This window comes from Pipistrellus hanaki, assembly GCF_964339955.1.
Source record: "Pipistrellus hanaki genome assembly, chromosome: 2".
Taxonomy (NCBI): domain Eukaryota; kingdom Metazoa; phylum Chordata; class Mammalia; order Chiroptera; family Vespertilionidae; genus Pipistrellus; species Pipistrellus hanaki.
Window position 1 is genome coordinate 178,105,773 of NC_140504.1, and position 20,736 is coordinate 178,126,508.

Genomic DNA, 20,736 nt, shown 5'->3' on the forward strand with positions numbered 1-20,736 from the left:
TGTGGCTTTAGTCTTAAAGACTACATAGTATTCCATTGTTTGCATGGAACACCATGTAGTGAACCAGTCCCTTCTTGATGGACCTGTCTGAGGGTGTGTGTGTGTGTGTGTGTGTGATTTTTTTTCTTACTGCCACACATGAAGACCCTGGAGCAATTATGTTTGTGAATTGGTGTGAGTATATTTGTAGGATAATCCCTAGAATTAGCAGTGCTGGGCCCCAGGCGTGTGTATTTTCTTTTACTTTGTCGGCTGTTATTTCATGCATGTCTTCTGCACACCTATTGGGCCTGTGCAGGACTCTTAGGTAGACAAGGCCCCAGGCCTTGTCTGTGTCACCCTCTCCAGAGACACAGGCAGCAGACATTCAAGGAGCATTTGCTTGCCAGTGTCTGTCCATGGAGGCTTCTGGCCCCTGGGATTGGCCATGGCTGGCCTCCCAGGGGCAGAGCAGGTGAGGCCCTCGTGTCGGCCCATCCCTCTGAACGGCCCACTGAGGGGCACTCTGATGGCCAGGCCTGCTGTCTGCCTCTGTAATCTTACCCTCTGAGCAGCCACCGCTAGCATCATTCAGTAAAACCACAGAAAGTGAACTGTATTGTTCATTGTCAAAATTGTGGAGTTTAATCGAATTTAATTTTTGATAGAGGCGGTTAAGAAAAGGCAGCTTGCTGGCCCCAGTCCTAATTGCCTTTCTCACCGGATGATTGTAGTGATTTCTGCTATTAAAAACAGTAGAAAAGAGAGAATCGTTGCACCTAGGCCAGGCCTGGGCTCTCCCGTAAGTCTCCCTGGAAATCTGGGGTAGAAGGAAACTCAGCATTTTTCAAGTGCCTCCCACACTCTGGCTCCCAGCAGTCCTCAGGGAACCTGTGGGAAGCATCACTGTCTCTCTCTCTAGGTGGGAGACAGGAGCAGAGAAACACGTGTCCAGGTCACACAGTGGACACAAAGGTGGCCCTCAGACTCAGCCAGCCCTCCTTTAGTCGCTTGCTATATTCTCCTGCCTGATTGGGACCATTGTGAGTGGCAAGAACCTGAAGTCCACATGGGACCCTGAGGCAGGCTGGGCTGGGCTGAGTCACTGCCCAAAGTAATAAGTGATGGTTTGAGTTGAGGGACCTCCCTGTCATCTGTTCATACCAGGTCCCCTAGTTGAAGGGAGGCTGGCATGCTGGTGAGGGCTCTAAGTGGCTCAGTCTGCCATCACTGCTCATGGCAGAAGCCCCCCTCCCCTCAGAGCCAAGAGGCCGCCAGGAATGCCTCCCAAGAAAGTGCTCTTCGCTGTTTCCCAGGCTGCTTCGCTGGTGGGGGAGATACCAGGGCAGCACAGCTCAGAAAGAGCTATTAAGTCTGTTCCTTCCTCTTCTGACACCCACTCATGGTGACGGGTTATTTGTTGTCACATCAGCTGCTTCCGGAGGCCCCTGGGAGGGGTGAGCTGGTGATGCTGCCCTGGATTCTGCTCTGGTGGCTTTTTGAGTGGCTGCTGGTGAGGTCCTGTGACCCATCTGCAGGAACTAGTTTCTTACAGTGTTTATCTTTTCCCCAGAGGGGTCTACGGGTCCACCTCTGTGTGCACAGCCCTGGAGCCTTTTCTCCCAGAATCACTGAGACATGTTCTCCTGGGCAGGGGCCTTTAGCCTCCGTCTGTCCCCCCAGCCTTCATGGAACTCACAGAGGAGCCCAGTGAGGACTTCTCTGGGCAGTGGGGTAAAGACGGACATCACTGATTACGGCGTCTCCTTGTGTGCGTAACCTTGCCTCCTGGAGGAGACTAGAGCTGGACCGCGAGCAGCAGACATCGGGCTTCCTGTGAGCGGCGGGGTCTGCAGGCCCTGCAGGCCCCCAGGACTGCTGAACTCAGCATGCTATAGTCCTGTGAGGAAAGGCAGTGACCGGGGACTGAGGGGGAGCAGCTGGGCACAGAGCCCTCTTTCTGACTGCCCCTCCCACTTCCACTGGCTGAGTCATTTCCTCTCTGGCTGCTGCAGGTACTCACCCCCAGGCCGAGAGCAGGGCTTCAGGGGGTGGGGTTCACCCTGAGCAACAAGAGGGAACTCTAGCTGAACGCAGCAGTGCACTCCGTACCCTCAGGCAGGGAAGCATGATGTGATGTTATATATTCTTGACAAATTGGAGCTATACATATCCCGAATTTTAAAAAGGAACAAAATCATCACCCTGTTTTGGAACAGTGAAGATGACAGCACAGGCGTGAATCTTTGTCATCAGGGAGTCCTGGCTGTAGCCTGGGGCCTACTAATCCGCCTCCCCACCCCCAGCATCCATCCTGAGCGCAGAAGCAAATGGCTTCCAGGGGAGATGGCATATAGCCTCAGGCTGCTGGGAAAAGGTTCACGCCTGCTTCAGAGAAGGCTGTCACTCAGACTCAGAGAAAAAGCCCTCGCTCAGAGACCCCTTCCAGGCAGCTAGCGGAGTAGAGGACAGACAGCAGGTGAGCTGGGCCAGGATCTCTGGGCTTTGACTCGTCAGCAGTAAAAGGGGGGAATCTTTCCCTCATAAAGTTGTGAGAATTGAAGAAAATCTCAGGAACACTAAGGACAGTTCTTGGCAAGCAGTAGACGCCCATTAAATGACAGTTTAAAAGGTATTTGCTTAGAGACTTGTCACCAGGAAGGTTACTCAGCATGGAACAGGGATGCTCACCTTTCATCCAGCATAGCCCCCGAGACCACCAACCACAACATCCTGTCTGAGCCTTCAGTCATCCCACTTTAGAGATGAGGAAACTGAGGCCCACGGAGTGGAGGTGCCTCTCACAGAGGACTGGTGACTGTTTCAGGGTCACAAACCAAGTGAATGAGGCAAACTGAAATTTGAAACCAGGCCTACCTGACCCCCAAATCCACCTTGCTTTCCATCTGGCATGTGAGTAACTGGTCCATCATCTGAAACACTTGGTTCTGTGAATTCCTCTTGGTTCTCTGGGTTGGCTTTGTCGACGGAGAACAGGCCTGTAGGGAAGGTGGTGGCGCTGGTAGAAGCACCTATGCGTGAATATTGAGGTGCGGTGGGGGTGACTCCCCGACTGTGTGAGTCAGGGAGCGGTGTGGGGCACTGCCCTGTTGGCTGGTGGGAGGGTGTGTCAGTAACCCTGCCTTGGACCCAGCCCTTTTCTCTAGGGGCGCCCTGAAATGCACCTCCTCCAGGGACAAGCATGACCCCCCTCTCCCTGCTCATTTGCAGCTTTCTGGCTTGACAGCTCCCTGATTCCAGGAGAATAATAGCTTATAAGGAAGTCCAGAGGGTGCTGTCCTCTCTGGTTGGCATGCTAGAACCACAGCAGACATCAGGTGGAGAAAGCAGCTCAGGAAGCAGTGTGGTCACGTAGAAATATGTGGGATTCAGAATTGGAAAACCTGTGTTCACATAGGTAAACTCTTTCAACAGCTAGCCAGGAGACTATCCCAGCATTCCTGAGCTTCATTTTCTTTTTCTCGAACATATATTCTGGGGCGGGGGCCAGTCAGTTACAGTGGTGTATCTGAAAGTGCTTGGTAAGCTTTCAAAGCCTTGTACAAAGTTAGTTCATGTCAGGTTGGGCTTCCCAGTAGGTTGAGCCCAAAATTCACCATCCAGAAAGGGGCGTAGGAAGTTTTTGAGGGAACTCTTCCCTCTCGTCTGGTCTATAAAGCATGGATCCACAGATCATCTCAGTCAGATCGTGTATTCAGGTTTCACCCTGCTCACCTCAAGTCTCATCATTCATCGCAGGTACAGTCAGCTAAACACAGAGCTGGGCCGAAGTTCTCTTTTCTGGGGGGAGTAAGAGTGGCAGGAATTTTTCTGACCAGCAGAAGAGCCTTCACACTGCAAACCTGGAGTGGCCAGGAGGACTGTCACTGGTGGAAGGGGCAGGCCAGGCTGTCACTCTCCCGTTCCACTTCTTACTGTGGGAAAGCAGATCTTTTAGCTGAATTCAGCAAAAAGGGGGCTGGTCTGTCCTTCTGCCTGTGAGGAGGTGGGCCCAACTGCAGGCATGCTGTGAATGGGCTTTATTCCTCAGTGGAGGCTGCTCTCCAGCCGCAAGCACTGTCTAAGCACAGCCTCTGGCCATCGGCCAGCCTAGAAAGCCTTGCCTCAGGCACCCAGACATTTCTGACATGAGACTTTTCCTGGACAGACTCTTCCCAGCACCACTACAGCCCAGTTGCCTACCACTATGTCGACCCCTCAACCCCCATCTCTCTGATCCTGGATTCTGTCTCCTGCCATGAGCTGGTAGACCATCCATGCTTTCTTATGGGTTCCACTCCAACCCCTGGCTTCTAGTTGGGTGATCTCAAGCTCTGTCCCCTCCCCATTTGGGCTTTAGTGCCTTCTGGGTATACAAACAGTTCTGCACCCTTTGTTTTCTCACCCAGCAGTTTTCCAGGCACTGGGCGAGGTGCAGAGAAGCAGAGATAAATTGGGGTTGCTCCCAAAGGGTTGCACACACCTGGGGTAGGGGCAATCAGGAAGGTAAGCCGATGGTACAGCACAGCAGGAGGGGACTGGGAACTGGAGGAATTGAGGACTTGGTGCAAAAGGTGACAAGTGAGGACTAAGGGAGAAAGACAAACCAGACAGAAAGAATAGGGCAGGCAAGCCTGTTCATTGTACACTCAAGGAATTGTGTCCTTTGGTGCAGCTTGTGTATGAGGCATATAAGGGCAGTGACGCTGGAGAGGTAGCCTAGGTCTAACCAGGCTCATTGAGGAATTTGTTTCTTCCTGGAGACCATGGGAGTATTGGAAGACCCTCACAGCAGAGGCAGTCAGATACTGCAGCCCCAGATCCCCAAGCAGGGGACCAAGTGCAGCCTGCTGGAATCTGTTTGTCCAACCCCGATTACATAGGCAGCTGAGGTGGGGCCTTCTAATGGAGTCATTCCTGCATCTTTCCTGATCAGCATCCTGGAGAGCAGGGCCCCATCCTGGTGCCAAGAGAAACCCTTTGAAGATGAGCTGCTGAAAGACGCCACCAGGTGGCAGACCTGGAGATTGCCAAAGGCATCTCCCACCCCCACCCCCACCCCTGTTCCTTTAGCACAGTGTTTGGGGTGGGGAAGGAAGGGGAACAGTCAAGACAGAACTTCTGTTCATGCCGGGCTGGCTATGCCCAACAAGTATGAGATTCCAAGTTCTGCCACTGTGGGCTGTGTACCCACCAGAAGTCCCTTTGAACCTGTGAATCTGGACAGCATATTTATTCCTCCAGAGCTGGGAGCTTTTTCAGCAGGTTGCACTTTCTCCTCTGTCTCCAGGCACTTGAAATGAAAGTAAATTACATCATGACCCTTCACCCCCATACACTAGCATCTGTTGCCTAAAAAACAAAGACAATCTCCTGTGTTATTCCACAGTACAATTTTCAAATTCAGGAAATTTAACATTGACACATACTGTTATCTAATACACAGTTCACATTCAGATTTCTCCAGTTGCCCTGTCATATTCTTTTTTTTTTTTCATTTTTAAAAATTTGAGAGAGAAAGAGAAATGTCAATTTGTTGTTCTACTTATTTATGCATTCATTGGTTGATTCTTATATGTGTCCTGATCTGGGATCAAACCCACAAACTTGGGCTACTGAACCATATTATTTATAATTCCCTCCGCCCCAGTCCCACCCCAGGATGACCCATCACATTGACTTGTTATATGTCTTTAGTCTCCTTTAATCTCAAATAGTTCTTCCGCCTTTTAAAAACCTTCCCAACATTGATGTTTTTGAAGCATATAGGCCTGTTGTTCAATGTTCTTCAATTTGGGTTTAACTCATGATCAGATGTGGTTTATGCTATTGATGGTATTAACTTTGATCATTTGGTTAGGGTTGCAGCTTGCTTTTTTATTAATTTATTTACACACAGTGACTTTCACAGACCTTTTCATTGTACCATTCAGTCATTTTGACAAGTGCAGAAAATGACAAAAGTTATGTCCTTAGGTAGTATAAGTTTTGTGGCCCAGTATATGTGCTCTGTCCCACCCCCCCAGTCCTGCTCCAGGAGATCTTGGACTAGAGGCACTAGGTCTTAATTCCATCACCGGATCATAATGAAGGACCCATTTGAGATGGCCTCATCCTCCTGGGGTCTCTTACTGTGCCCAAGTTGGTAATTGCTAGCTGGTGCTCCAGCCTTTGCTTCCCCATAGACCAATGAACAAAACAAGACGATGCAATGAGGTATGCCTCTGCCTAAAAGAGTAGGCACTCCCCTTGGCCCACAAGGCAACTGTATTCTGCCTCTGCTACAGAATGCACTGGCCCTGCCCAAAGCGCTCTAGTCTTCCGCAGCGCAGTTCATGCCCAGGCCTCTCTCCCCCACGCTGAGTTAGCATGTCACTCCAGCTGGCCATCAGACCCCCAGCCTGTAGTCTCAGGCCAGCAGACAGCAGGTTTAAGGTCTTTTCAGCCTTTAATCTGGTTACCTTCCATCTGCTCCCCACCTTCCTAACTCAGTACTTAACTATCTCCTCTTTGGGCAGGAGAAATTCAAAGCTACTGTGTTTTAAGCAAACAGCACATTTCGTCAAATGCTTACAATGTGCCAGTAGGTACTCTGCTGAGCCAGTTGTGTGAACTATCTCTCTCCATCCTTAGACCAACCTTGGAAGGTAGATATTGCACACCATTTTGCAGATACAGAACAAATAATTTGTCCAAGATCTCATCACTACTAAGTAATGGAGCTAGGCTTTGAACCCAGGTTTTGGCTCATCCAACCCTTGCTCTGACTCAGAGGTTCCCATCCAGTTGGCTTATGTAGGTCAAGATGGTGATCCCTTCAGCCTGAGGCATAGGACGGGGCCACCCACAGGACCGCTGGAGCCCCCAGTCCTTTCACCCCCATGTGCTATACGAGTTTCTCTTTGTTTGAGAAGTAAAAGACCAGCACATGTTGCTCTAACCACTTTGTTCTGCTGCCCTGGTGTCCTGTGAGCAGACACTCTTTCTGGCCTCCTCTAGAGGGTTTAGACACGCAGCCCCTTTACCCATGGCAAGTAGGATTGAGGCTAGGGATGGGTGGGGGTTCTGTGTGCATTTCCACATGCCAAGTGGGCTGGACAGAAGTATGGACCCTGCTTCAGCAGGCCCTGCCCCAGGTACAGTCCAAAGGACAGAAGCCTGGACAGCTCAGGAGCTTTTTGTTTATTTGTTTGTTTTATTTTGACTGACCCAGGAAACACGGGAGTAGGGATAGGGGCTGCTGATAGGAATGGCTTGAACATTGATTACTTTGGCTCAGCCTGATCCTGCAGTGTAGGCACAGTCCTTTGGCTCCTAGCAGGAGCACAAAAAGAGGCTGCTGACAAACTGTGGATACCAGCTGCTGTTGTCGCACATGCACACACAGCAAGTGCCGCCCTGGGCCGAGGTCACAGGGACTGCCTGAGCACTCCGCCTTTACCGTTTGGTTTGCAAGGTCACACATCTCTCCAGGAAGCCAGAGCAAGAAGCCTAGGATGAGGTTGAGTGCAGAACTTTCTGCACATGGGAGCATGGGGTGACATGACCTTAACCCCAAACTGACAGGGTACGGCAGGCCTCCCCTCTTCTGGGCATGCCATGATGGCTGTCACAGAGTTGGCCCTTATTCTAAGGCTCACAATTTGCTCCCTAGGCTGAGCCAAGCAAACAATCCCCCCAGCCCGCCCCCCTACCCCCCACCCTGAGCTCCCACTGTCCAGGTTGAGGAGCACAGCCTGCAGGGGGCAGGGCTGCAACACTGGGTTCTCTTTCAGGGCCTCCTTCCCAGCCTCCACCCCTCAGCCCCATGGCTGCCTCCGTGAGCTTCCTGTTGAGTCCAGGTTCTAAAGGAACCAGCCATGAAGTGGGAGGATACCACAAAAATAGTTGACAGATTTAAAGCTCCAGAGACTTCCAAGCCAAGATTGCTAAGTTCCTGGGGAACTGAGCAGTGCACCCAGGAAGCACCAGCAAACAGATACCCCTTAGCCAGGCTGGGCCAGGGCTCTTCACCTCACCTGAGGAGCCTGGCCCCAAGTCCTTCTGAGACCAGAGTAGCCAGAGCTTCCACATTGCAGATCTTGCTGTGAAGCCAGAATACCCCCAGGCAGCATTGGTACCATTTGCAGGTATGCCTCTGAAGGGGGACGCATCAGGAGGATTTGAAAGTGGGGCACATCCTCCCTGTGCATCAGTTGCGGGGGGACACGAGGGTCTGTCCTCAGTCTTTGCTCACCTCTAGTGAGCCTGCAGCAGCTTCCACTTTCCCAGGCGCCCCTCCTCACGCTGCTTCCTTTGCATCCGCCAGCTCTGCGTGGCAAGAAGGGATGCTCAGGAAGGGAAGCAGCCTTGCTACCCCTCCCCTGCCAGCAGCATCTTTTTCCTCTCTCTGCCCGTCTGCTCCCAACCTTCTGTCTGCCTACATTTTGGAGCAGTTCCCATGCCATTTGCTTGAGTTGAATCTTGAGTGGGGTGGGTGGGGTCAGGCTGAGCCCACTCATTGTCTGTGCTGCAGCTGCTCGCAGCAAACTGTTGTCTAGTCTAGACCATGCCTGTGCGTAGGCGCCTCAGCAGCGTCTGTACAGATATGATGAGGGCTCTGAGGTGCTCTCCAGGGAACCAGGGAAAGGGGAGGCTTAGTGCTCTGTTAGAAAGGGGACAAGGCCACAATGGCATGAAACCAGCTTATCTACCAGGACAGGGGCAGCTCCAGCTCAGGGCTGCTGACCTGTGAGAACCACCCTCTCCTGGAGGGAGGGCATCCAGCCGTCGTGGAGTATCTGCGGGGCCAGGCACTTGGGGTCTAAAGGTGTGTTTTTTTCTTATGGAATTTTTTGCCTAGTGGTGGGAGTAAGACATTAAGCATATAAACACATAAATAAATATATAAAATATGTATATATTCGGAAAGTGCTGCAGGGTGCCAAGTGAGACTAACTGGGACCCACTAGTGGTGGGGCTGACCAGGAAGGCTTCTCTGAGGAAATGACACTTAAATTGAGAAAGATGCATAGAAGTTAGCCAGGCAAAGAACAGGATCACTGTTCTAGACACATGTGCCCACCTATGAAGTCTAGAAGCTGTTTTATTTTTCCCTGCTTTTGTGTGAATGATTTTGAATCTGTTTCCCCAGCATGAGCTTTGGCAGAAGTCAAGGCTTCTCCATCTGTGGACTGTCAGGGCCTACTGAGTTACATGGTTCCAGCTTCTCAGAATGAAACCCTGGGACTGCTCCTCAGTGACACAGCTCTGAAACAAACGGGCTTGACGGGAAGCCAACCTGAGAGGGGCTAGAAGTACATTAGGCCATCTCTCCTACTTCCAGTTCACTGTTGCAGTCAGTCTCCTGGGGTTTAGAAGGACCAGAAGGACCACATATAAAGAGTTAAAGTAACCTGACTAGAGGATCCTCACCTGTTCTCACAGTAGAGACAGTCTTCTAGGAATAACAGCAAAAACAAGCTAAAGGAAAAGAGAACTGTTTAATCACATAAATATTTAACCTTTTTTTCATTTTAAAAAGTTAAAAGATTAAGAAAAACGACATCCTTTGCCAGTTATATTCTTTTTTAAAATTCTTTATTGTTTAAAGTATTTATTACATATGTCTCCTTCCCCCCCCCCCATTGACCTCTCCCCTGTTGTTCCCAGTTATAGTCTTAATGAATAGTTTCTAAAAACCAGTGTAATTAATACACAGCAATAAAAAAAAGTAGAAAAATATGAACTGGAAATTCATTTAAAAAAAAAAATACATACAACCAGTAAGCATGTGAAATAAGTTCAACCTCATGAATAACTAAGGAATTATTAATTTAAACAATTATATACTTTTTATTGCCCATCAAATTGGCAGTCTTTAAAATAAGCACAGCCAAAACCGGTTTGTCTCAGTGGGTAGAGCGTTGGCCTGCAGACTGAAGGTTCCCAGGTTCGATTCCGGTCAAGGGCATGTACCTTGGTTGCGGGCACATCCCCCCGTAGGGGGTGTGCAGGGAGCAGCTGATCGATGATTCTCTCTCATCAGTGTTTCTAACTCTCTATCCCTCTCTCTTCCTCTCTGTGGAAAATCAATAAAATATTTTTAAAAATAAGGACATAGTCCTGGGCAGTTCCTGGGCCTTCCTCACCCACACCGCTGATGGGATATAAATTGGCCCAGCCTCCCTGAGAGCAGCCTGGCAGTGTATGTGAAACACCCTTAAAACATGCTCCCCTTTTGACCCTGCATTTCTACTTCTTAGAGTTTATCTTGAGGGGGAGAGACAAGTACCGGTATGCCAAGATGTAGGTGTATGGCTATTAACAAAAATATTTAAAAATGGAAAGAGTAGCCGAAGCCGGTTTGGCTCAGTGGTAGAGCGTCGGTCTGCGGACTGAAAGGTCCCAGGTTTGATTCCGGTCAAGGGCATGTACATTGGTTGCGGGCACATCCCCGGTAGGGGGTGTGCAAGAGGCAGCTGGTCAATGTTTCTCTCTCATCGACGTTTCTAGCTCTCTATCTCTCTCCCTTCCTCTCTGTAAAAAATCAATAAAGAATATATTTTTTTTAAAATGGAAAGAGTGGATGTCCATGAATAGGGGTGTGGTCCAATAAATCATGATATATTCTTACCATGGAGACTGTACAGCTATTTCCAATGATGCTACAGAAGAATATTGTCATGCAGGGATGTTAATATGGTGTTTTATTGTAGTTTGTTTACAGCTTTAGTGAGTTTACATACCATAAAATTCACCCTTGTAATGTATTTTTAGTAGGAGAAATGAAGCTTACAAATAGTACGGCAGAATGGTCCAAACTTTTGTAATGAACACTGTAAGCACACACCTTACAAACACGCCCAGGAAAGTCTGCTTGACTGTTAACAGCGATTTCATCTGGGTGGTGAGGTCACCGGTATCTTACTTTCTTATTTTTGTGTATCTGTACTTTCTAGTGTTCTGCAGGAAATGCCAATTACTCCTGACATGGCCATCAGGTCCCCAAAATGTGGTCCTGGTCCCTCTGGTCACCTCTCCCCACTCCCTGCTGCACACTGTGCACTCCAGTGACACAAACTGCCTGGAGTTGGCTGCTTATGTGCCATTTCTTACCTTCGTACGTTTGCTCACCCAGGTTCCTCTGCCTGGCCCATTCCAGTACCACCTCCTCAGAGAAGTTTCCCCTGAGCCCCCTCAGCTATCCTGGGCCAGAGCCTCTCCTCGGATTGGGCAGCCGGCCTCCCTGGGCATCCCTGTGGCCCTCACCCGCTCTGTGGAACTTATTTGTGTGCATCTGTTTCCTCGCCCCACCCTTTGGAAGCCCCAGCTGCCTTCCCAAGGTGTAAACTATAGAGAGCTAGAAGGAGTGACTCCTTTTTTTAAATCCATTCTAGCCCGCCCCGTGAGGCTCAGTGAGCATCAACCTATGAACCAGGAGGTCACGGTTTGATTCCCAGTCAGGGCACATGACCAGGTTGTGGGATCAATTCCCAGTGGGGCGTACAGGAGGCAGCCAATCAATCAATGAGGTTCTCTCTCATAATTGATTTTATTTCTCTCTCCCTCTCCTTTGCTTTCTGAAATTCCCCCTTTCCCCCCATTGACAACTTTGGGATGTTCTTCCATCTGAGAGGACTTAAGGGTCAAGGGGAGTTGGAGAGAGGAGATTCTCAGTAGTAACCTGTATACTAACAGTAGTAACAGTAATAACAGTAGTAACTTTCTGGGCATAAGAACCCCTGGGCCTCATGTTCACCATTTCCTGGGGCCCACACCCAACCACACCACAGAGGTCATAACATTGGGGGTGGAGTGGGACCCAGGAATCAGCATGTCAAGCCACTGGCTATAGGAAATTGGGGGAAGGCCTTACTTTGGGAATAGTAAATTCCCAGCCAGCTCCCTCTCTGTGGTGATCTCTTGGGGAACCCAATTTGCATCTGCACAAAGCCGGTGTTCTCTGCATTTTAGCAGCCTCTTTCAGGCAAGCTGGCAGCCCACCTCTGTAACCAGTACACTCCCTCAAGCCCCTAATTAATCCCAAGTAAAGGAGCCCTGGCTCTTTGTCACCGGGAACCTTCAGTTCTCCTCTGGGAGGGGGAGGAGGTGGCAGCGACAGCAGCAGCAGCAGCAGCAGCTGTGTGACGCATCCCCGAGTCAGAGACTTGGAGGCTGGGTTAGCATAAGCAAACGCGCTGGCTTGCTCAGTGAGAGGGGCTCTTTCTGTCTTGTCTAGAGCTGAGGATGAAGCGGAGAGCATCCGACAGAGGGGCTGGGGAAACGTCGGCCAGGGCGAAGGCTCTAGGAAGTGGGATTTCTGGAAATAACGCGAAGAGAGCTGGACCATTCATCCTAGGTAAGCGTCTCCCCTCTGGGTGGGCGGGTGCTGGGGCAGGAGCAGGGCACACTGGCAGGCACAGTCTGACCCAAGTGACACACCCACCACAGTGTGGGATCCTTACCAACCCTGGGTCTGGCCCAGCCTCACCGCCCTAACTAGAGTCTGTTTATGCCAGTGGAAGATCCAGAGCTTTAGGTCACCCTGTACCAAGAATTGTCACCTTTGTTGTAGAGGCACCAACCTTGGATCAGTCTTAGCTGAGAGCTAGCCTATATGTTCCCCTACGATGTCACCCACAGGAGACACACAGCTGCATCGAATCCCAAGGGCCATGAGGCACTTTGTGGACCACTCTTGGAGAGCGCGATTAATTTCACAAAGTGTTCAATATAGTCCCTAAAACTTATTGTAAAGTTGGCACAGAAATCCTGTAGAATTGGGTATTCCCAGTGGTCCAGAGGAGCAGCTGGGCCTTCTGTGTGATGTTAGAGGTCCAGCAAGTCCCGGTTGTTCATGCTCAGGATTGCAGGTGGGGTGGGCTCTGGGGACCCTGACTCCCCAGCACCCAGAGGCTGGGTGGGAGTTTTGCTGGGGGAACAGCATCTGGACTTAGGATCTAGGAGAGTTCCAGCTGCAGGCATTCAGTGAGTCAGTGGTGCTCCCTCTGGGCGAGGCCTGTGCAGTTTGCAGGGGTGCAGCAGTGAATGAGACAGACCAGTCCCTGCCCTCACAGAACTTAGCACTCTAGTTGCAAAAAGAAACAGTAAACAACACAAGGTCATCACTGGGAGGCCTGGCAGGCGCCTTTAGGGAAGTAAACACGGTGATGTGAGAGCAAGAAGGGCGGGAGATAGTATAGACCAGGAAAGTTCTGTGTGAGGAGATGACACTGAGCTGATACCTGAGGAGAAGAAGGAGCCAACCATGTGAAAAGCAGGGGTAGAGCATTCTCAACAGAAGGAACAGCAAATGCAAAAGCCCAGAGGCAGAAAAGGGCTTACTGTCTTAGGAATTAAGAAGCCAGTGTAGCTAGAGTGGAGTGGAGAAATACAACCAGTTAGAAAGATGAGCAGGAACCAAATCATGCAAGACCTTGGATGTCCAAAAAGGAGTTTGGACAAAAGATTGCATAGTACGAGCTGTGGAGCACTGTTGTGAGTTGTTAGCAGAGCAGTGACATGGTGATATCATCTGCTGTAGCAGAAGGCTCAGGCAGGGTGCTGTCACAGGACAAGCGGTACACTTCTCCAGAAATCCCAAGTTCCCAAAAGCCAGTCCTTGGACTGGGGCCAGGTGGCTATATCAGGCTACCGTGGGAACCTGTCAGAGCTGTGGTTTCCTGGATTCTCATCCTGGAGTTGCTGATTCCAAGGGGCACGTTGCAGCCAGGAGCTCTTCTTGACAACATGCTCCTCAGAGAGTCCAGCCTGCACCCACGGCTGAAAACCCCTCTTTTTTAGAATGGGACTATGAAAGCCCAGTGTACCTCAGGCACATGCACACATACCCTCCATTTTTGGAGGGAAGACCATGAAAACTCTCCCCCAGGAGAGCTGTTGTGGGTGAGTTCAGTGGGGCCCACTGACTAGCCAGAGACCATGTGGTGATGGTGCCACTATAGATAGGCTTTTGAGCAGTAAGCCAGCTGCTGTCTATGCCACAGGTCCCCGTCTGGGCAACTCACCGGTGCCAAGCATAGTGCAGTGTCTGGCGAGGAAAGATGGCACAGATGACTTCTATCAGCTGAAGGTAAGTGAGGCACCGGGGGCAGGGTACCGGGGACCCGGGCCATCCTGCCGCCCCGCTCCCTTTCCTCTCCCTGCGCACCTGCACCACTTGTGAGCAAGAGTGGCACCATTTCTTCCTGAGAAGCAATCAGGTTCACAGCCTCTCTCTGAACAGCTCTTGATTTAACGAGCTTTATCTGTGCATAAATTACGTTGCCATCACATTAAGAAAAACTGTTGCACTTCGTAGGGGGGGGTGGGGCGGGTATGTGCAAGTATTGCATGGGAGAATGTGACCTGCTTTCCCTGATCTGGTCACTCTGCTCTGTAAAGTAAGGTTTTTTGGGTTGTTTTCCTTTTTTCTGTGTGTGTGCCTTCCTAAAGATCCTTACCCTTGAGGAGAGGGGGGACCAAGGAATAGAAAGCCAAGAGGAGAGGCAAGGCAAGATGCTGTTACACACCGAGTACTCTCTGCTCTCCCTCCTCCACACACAGGATGGCGTGGTTCACCACCACGGGCTCTTCCAGGTGAGTGGCTGCCTGTCCCCTCTTTTCCCTGACACCCCCCACCCTGGGCGGGTCCTTGCTAGGGCCACACCTGTCCTTGGAGCAGCTCATCCTTGTGACCCCTGTATGCTGGGTGCATCATGACTTTCTGGGCTGGGCAGGCTAAAGCAGCAGTCACCAACATTTCGGACCTCACGGGCCACCACCGCCTGTTGGTGACCACTAGGCTAGAGGTCAGACTGGGTCAGCCCCACAGTCCTGCTGTGATGATCACACCCTAGCAGGAAGGCACACAGTTCACATCTTACAGCCTTTCTTTGAAAAGCTGATTTTCTGAGAAAAGAAGAAAGCAGGAAGTCATTTAAAGATACAGGCTCTTTCTACTGTTTTGTCAGGATTTGGCCCAGCCAGGGTAGAAGGGAGGGCTGTGAGGAAGAACGGGCCCTTTGAGCCACCTCAGTTGTTCTGGTGCCAGCAGTCCTGTCCGCCCAGGCATTCCAGTTTGTTCAACAAGCGTCCCTGAGCCCATGATCCGATGTCCCAGGTCCCTCAGGAAAGGTGCTAATTAGCAATGTGTACCCTGAAAAGAGCCCTCGGGTGGAACTGAAATTGTGTCTTCAGAAGTGGAAAAGCAGCTCAGATGCCCAGGAGGCCGCCTACTCAGGACTCAGCAGGGCCTCTGCCGTGCCCTTAGCCAGACGCACTGGCCAGGGCCCCTTCTTGCTCCGATGGACCTGGTACAGGAGAGGCAGCGTGGTGGCAGGGGGTGGTGCACACAAGTTTTGGAGCCAGCAGTCCTGGGGTCAGGTTGTGTGACCTCGGGCAAGTCACTCAGGTCCCCTAGTCTCAGATTCCTCATCTTTGACCTGGGCATAAGGACAGTGATGCCCACCTTGTTTGGTGGTGGGAAGATGAGTGAGTGTGCAAAGCACTGAGCTGCGCCGTTTGCACTCATCGTGGCTGTTATTTCAGGCAGTAAAACCTCGTTGTCGGCTTGATTTCCCGAAATAAAATAAATTAGAATGCCTCTCAGCCGCACACATACACCCCACTAAGGTCTTCATTCTGAGGTGCACAAGTACAGGCAACTCAGTATCATTAGGCAACTCTGAAAACTAGTGTTTCCCTTAAGCATGAAGTAGAACTGAGGGAGATTGTGATTTCTTAGTACTTCATTTCTGCCAGCTTCCAAAGCTTGGCCTTGGCTCCTATCATTGTAGACAAGAGAACCTGGGTGATTAGTGTTTCTAGAATTGTCTCTGTGCCAGACCCTGATGGGTCTCTGGGGAAGGGAGAACAAGAGGTGTGGATGTTCAGTCCCAGGAGCTCTCAGGGGCTGGATGACACCGAGGGCCTCCTCAAGCCGATAGGATAAAGGTCCCGTGTTGTGCCTGTTTTTTTCTTTCTTGAAATGCCTTTTCAGCAAGGGAGTGGGTCCAGAACTTGCAATCGCAAGTTGTACAGTGTTGGTAGGAGGGCCCACCTACTGAGCCCTGGCGGGGAGAGGGGAGAGGGGGGTCTAGCACTCAGTCTGGTTGTCTTACTTCCAGGGACCTGTGAGGCAGGGGCTACCGGCTCCCATTTGCAGGTGAGGAGCCAGAGGCTGCCCCAGGTCCACAGCCATACTCTTACCCAGTGTTCCGTGGCTGCCCATGTGAATCAGTTGTCTGGAACACACAAAACACTTGACAGCCACCACTTGGACGTTGGAGGAAGTGTGCTGTGGCTGTTGCTGGGAGCCCTGGAGTGCCACGGAGGGGAAGGTGTCCAGGGTCCTGGTTTACAGCCTGGACTCTGGACTCAGAGGACGGTTTGGCTTTAAATGCTCAGCCCTGATCCAAGCCCTTAGTATTAGAGTCAAAGCATGAAGCTTGTACCTGAGCTACTATAACCTCATCCCTGCTCAGCCTCGCCCTGGTACATGGGAAGCCAGGCATTGCCCCATAGTCCATGCTGCCCAGGTCTCAGGCCTTCATCGCCTGCACACATGCAGGCTTCTCCCAGGCTCCCTCATTGCTCTGTGTGTTGGGCTCCAGAGGAGAGTCCCAAAGCTCCATCAGCCCCTTGCCTCTCAGGACCGAACCTGTGAAATCGTTGAGGACGCAGAATCCAGCCGAATGGTTAAGAAGACGAAGAAGCGCATCTGCCTCGTTCTGGACTGCCTCTGTGCGCACGACTTCAGCGACAAGACCGCCGACCTGATCAACCTGCAGCACTATGTCATCAAGGAGAAGAGGCTCAGCGAGCGGGAGACCGTGGTCATCTTCTACGACGTGGTGCGCGTGGTGGAAGCCCTGCACCAGGTGAGGCTGCGCCCCTCTGCAGCCCCTCCTCTGGCCGAGAGCGTCCTGGGCCCGCAAGCCACAGAACGCCACCCTTCCTGCTGCTGCTGACGGCAGCAGCTCTGTCCCGCCCTCACCCAGTGTGCTGTGCAGCTGGAACAGCTGGAAGTGTGCAGAAGGAAAGTGGCCAGATGACAAGTATGCCTGGGGAGGCACAGTGCTGCAGGCCTCAGCCCACCATCCGGGAGTTTGGGGGGCAGGGTGCTGTACTGGGCACAGAGCAGGGATCCCTCTCGGGTGAGGAACTAAACATGAGCCTCCCATCTTTGGTGATGACTGTGAGCTATCCACTGGGGCCACAGCCTACCTCTGAGCTTTTCCTAAGATTGGGGGTGTCAGGTACCCCAATGCCCAGGTTAGGAGAGCCTCTTGCAGGCTCACATCTTCTGTGAGCCAAGCCTGCAACTTGGTCTCCAGAGTCAGGAGAGTTCATCTCTGACTCCGGCTCCAGGCAGAGGCTTAGTTTTTTGTTGTTGCTTTTCAATAAGATGTTTGATGGAGGTGGAGAGAGGACTGGGTTTTCCCACTGGCTGCTGCCCTGAGGAGAGAAAGCTGGGAAGCCGCCTGGATGGGGCAACGATTGCCTGGGCTCACCTATTACCCCATCCATACACATGGCTGATGAGGTCTTACAATGGTCCTGGTCTGCCTTGGCTTACAAATCAAGGCAGAGCCTTAAAAGGCATGTCACAGAGTTTTATCCTACCTTCCCAAACACCTTACAGGCTGGGCCTGCCCCCAGCCCTCACTCACCTTTTTGGTGCAAACCATTTTGTTGTCTTCCAGAAAAACATCGTGCACAGAGACCTGAAGCTCGGGAACATGGTGCTCAATAAAAGGTGAGCCCTGCTTTTCTTCCTTCAGGAGGTAACCGAGGGGTTGGAGCAGGCTACGTGCTGCAGCCACCAGCTGTCCCATGCCCTCAGGACTCCCGTGCCCACTTCTCCCAGGAATCCCAGTGGTGGGGGTGCGATGCCCGCTTAGATTTTCTTGCTGCATAGAATATGAGGAAGGAGGCTTCAAGGCCACAGACAGAGCTCTGGGAAGGAGTGCAGAGACCCTCCCTGGTCCATTCACTGGCCATTTCTGGTGGGTGCTCAGTAAGTAACTGTAAAAAAAAGGACACATGGGTGAAGGAATTATAGATGAACAAAATAGGTCTAGGTCCCAGGAAGCAGACTCAGATGTGTGTGCAGTTTTACTGGGGAGAGCTCTCAGGGAGGAGGGGCGGGATCAGGCAGAGGAGACGCTGAACTCTGGTGCGGTCCTGACATGGTCTCATCCTGGAAAGCTTGAGAGCCAGGTGGCCCTTCAGAGATCCCAGATCGAGGCAAGGGGCACAGGGGCCTGCACCCACAGACACTGAATGTGGCCCATGCCCGGGGTGGGCATAAGTCTCCTTTGGTAAGGGCACTTCCCAGAGAGGACACAGCCACGAGTAGTCAGAAACCAACACTCCCGGCAGCCGGAGAGAGTGCCTTGGTCTTGGAAGGGGTCTGGTGGTTCACCCGAGGGTGGCAGGAACGCTGTCAGGGCTCCTGCACCGTGACCACCCCGGCGCCTCAAGCCTCTTAGTCTCCGCGATGGATTTGCTTCCTCCTCTTCGTTCTCTAGGCCCCTTTAGTCAGGGAAGGTAATCCGAAGGTCACACCTCCCTTGAGTAATGCCTGTGTGTGTGTGTGTTTCCTCCGATTGCAGAGCACCACTACCTCATTCAGACCCTTCGTCTTGGCTGCAGTCCTTTAATCTGACAATCCCTTCTGTGCTGGGCAGACAGAGGTTCTGGCCCCTCTCCCTGACTCCCAGCTGTTCTGGAAGAGGGCAGAGTGGTGAGGTGCAGAGAGACCCACACTGAGAGTCCAGGGCCCGCCCCTCTCCTCTCCAGACCTTGCTTTCATCCTTTCAAAGTCAACCTGGAGGTGCTTCCACCCCTCCATGCCCCTCAGGCCAGGCCCTAACTCCAGCTGGAGAGGCAGGCCCACAAGCTGGAGGCCTTGCCGGGCCCTCACGGCAGAGGGTGCTCCCGGGGGAGGAAACGGGAGGAGTGTCTGCCAGGCAGCACAGTGGCAAGTCCGCCCTTCTGTGGATGAAAGGCACGGGCTGAAATCTGAAATCCCCTCTTGGGGTTATGTGAGGTTTGCTGTAGGTTCCTCTTCCTCCTTTCTTTTTGGGTAGTCAAGTTGCACACCAAGTTCCTAGAAAAAGAGAATAACACTGTGGTAGCCCAAAGGGCCATAGCTGAAGAGTGACTCACTCAGAGGGATCCTGCTGACACAGAGCTCCCTTCATCCCTCACTTCCCTCGCCCCTCTGCCAGGACTGACGAGCCTGGGGGGTCTGGGCTCCCAGGGATCTGTGCACCACCCAGCCAACTTGGGAGGTGGTGGCCCGGCAGGGAGCGCCGCCAAGTTTCAGGAGGTCTTGGCGCTGACCATGTGGTTTCCTGTGGGAGAGGCTCCAGGGTCCTCGGCGGGCAGAGCAGTGCGAGCCAAGTGGACCCTGCTGCCCGCCCTGCAGTCCCTGGCGCGTTTTCCTCCGGCCCTCCCACCCCGCCCCACGCATACTAATAGAGGGCTGGCCGAGGCACGTGGGCTCAGGGCCTGTGGACACAAAGTGGCACCTCTCTCCTGCCCCCTCAGACACGGTGCCTTTCCCAGCGTTCTCCTCTGGCAGCTTCTGCCCACTGTCGGGGGATGACATGCTCATCTGAGCTCGCAGTTAGTAATCAGTGCCTGTTCGCCAGGCCCTGGGCCAGTGCTTTCCCTGGGATTAAGTTCTTATCTTGTTAAACACTAACACATCCTGGGAGTTAGGTGCTAATATCCTCCCTGTTTCACAGATGAGGAAATTGAGATTTAGCAAGAGGCTAAATAACATGCCCAGGACCACACAACCAGGAAGTGGCAAAGCCAGGAATGGACCCAGGATCTGACTCCCAAGCCCACCAAACTGCCCGCCGCACTGTCCTCCCCCAGGGTCCCAAGCCTCGGAGAGCGCCGCAGGAGGCGCTGCAGCTGCCGAGCCATCTCTGAGCGGAGAGGAACCCAGTGCCTCTGCTCTGGGGACCGTGCACTTGAGAGGTTGAGCAGTCCCAAGTTCAGGACAGTGACATGGTGGTTCAGAGGGGAGCGGTCCACGGCTTGATGTGCTGTGATCCCTGCCTGGACCCTTTGCCTGCTCTCTCGGGCTCCAGCTGCCCTAGGGCCACCAGTCCGACTTCTGTGGCATTTGACGGGCGGGCCTGTGTGGAGAGGAGAGTCGACATTTCCATTCGGAATGCAGAGCACAGACTGGCCTTTGTTTTGCACCAAGCCCTGTGCCAGCAGAATTCCCCAGAGAGCTGAAAGGCTCGGGAGACTTTTGGACGCAGCTTCTGGGGAATTCCGCCCTCAGTCCCATACGACCTGCACTGAGCCGACTCCCCTCCATCCTGGAGAGGCGGCCCACAGCCCCTCGTGTGCTTCCCTGCCGGCGGCTGGCATCGGAGCCAGGCAGTAGACCCTTCCTCACTGGCCGTCCCCGCAGGGGCAAAGAAGCCTTTCCCGGCCTTTTGGAAGGGGACTGCCCCCCGAAACCCCCGCCCCATGTGATGTGAGGTGTCCTCTCTGGGCCAATTGCTCACACTGTGAAGCTCCGAGAAAGGATCAGAGCCAGAGCTGCTCTCAGTCACAACTCCAATGGGCGGATCCATGGCTTTCTAGGTCAGGGGAGAATCTGAAGGGCAAGGCGGGGAATGAGAAAGTTAGGGACTGGGGTTGACCAGGACACAGTGGGCACCTGGGTATGTTAGTCTACAGGGCAGGCTCTAGAGTCAGACAGACCCAGGTTTGGATCCTGTTCTCTCCACACTAGCTGTG

General features: G+C 52.4%; 1 protein-coding gene across 2 annotated transcripts in view; it reads left to right on the forward strand.

Moving 5' to 3' along the window:
* The window catches only part of STK40 (serine/threonine kinase 40), a 38,055-nt gene that overhangs the window by 8,103 nt on the left and 9,216 nt on the right, over positions 1 to 20,736 (forward strand). For both annotated transcript variants that reach the window (XM_084871952.1, XM_084871951.1), the window contains exons 2-6: positions 12,200 to 12,319; positions 13,968 to 14,053; positions 14,416 to 14,559; positions 16,614 to 16,841; positions 17,667 to 17,719. In XM_084871952.1, the coding sequence (XP_084728078.1) occupies positions 12,208 to 12,319; positions 13,968 to 14,053; positions 14,416 to 14,559; positions 16,614 to 16,841; positions 17,667 to 17,719 (623 nt within the window). In that variant the 5' untranslated portion in view covers positions 12,200 to 12,207. The remainder of the gene's footprint in view (positions 1 to 12,199; positions 12,320 to 13,967; positions 14,054 to 14,415; positions 14,560 to 16,613; positions 16,842 to 17,666; positions 17,720 to 20,736) is intronic.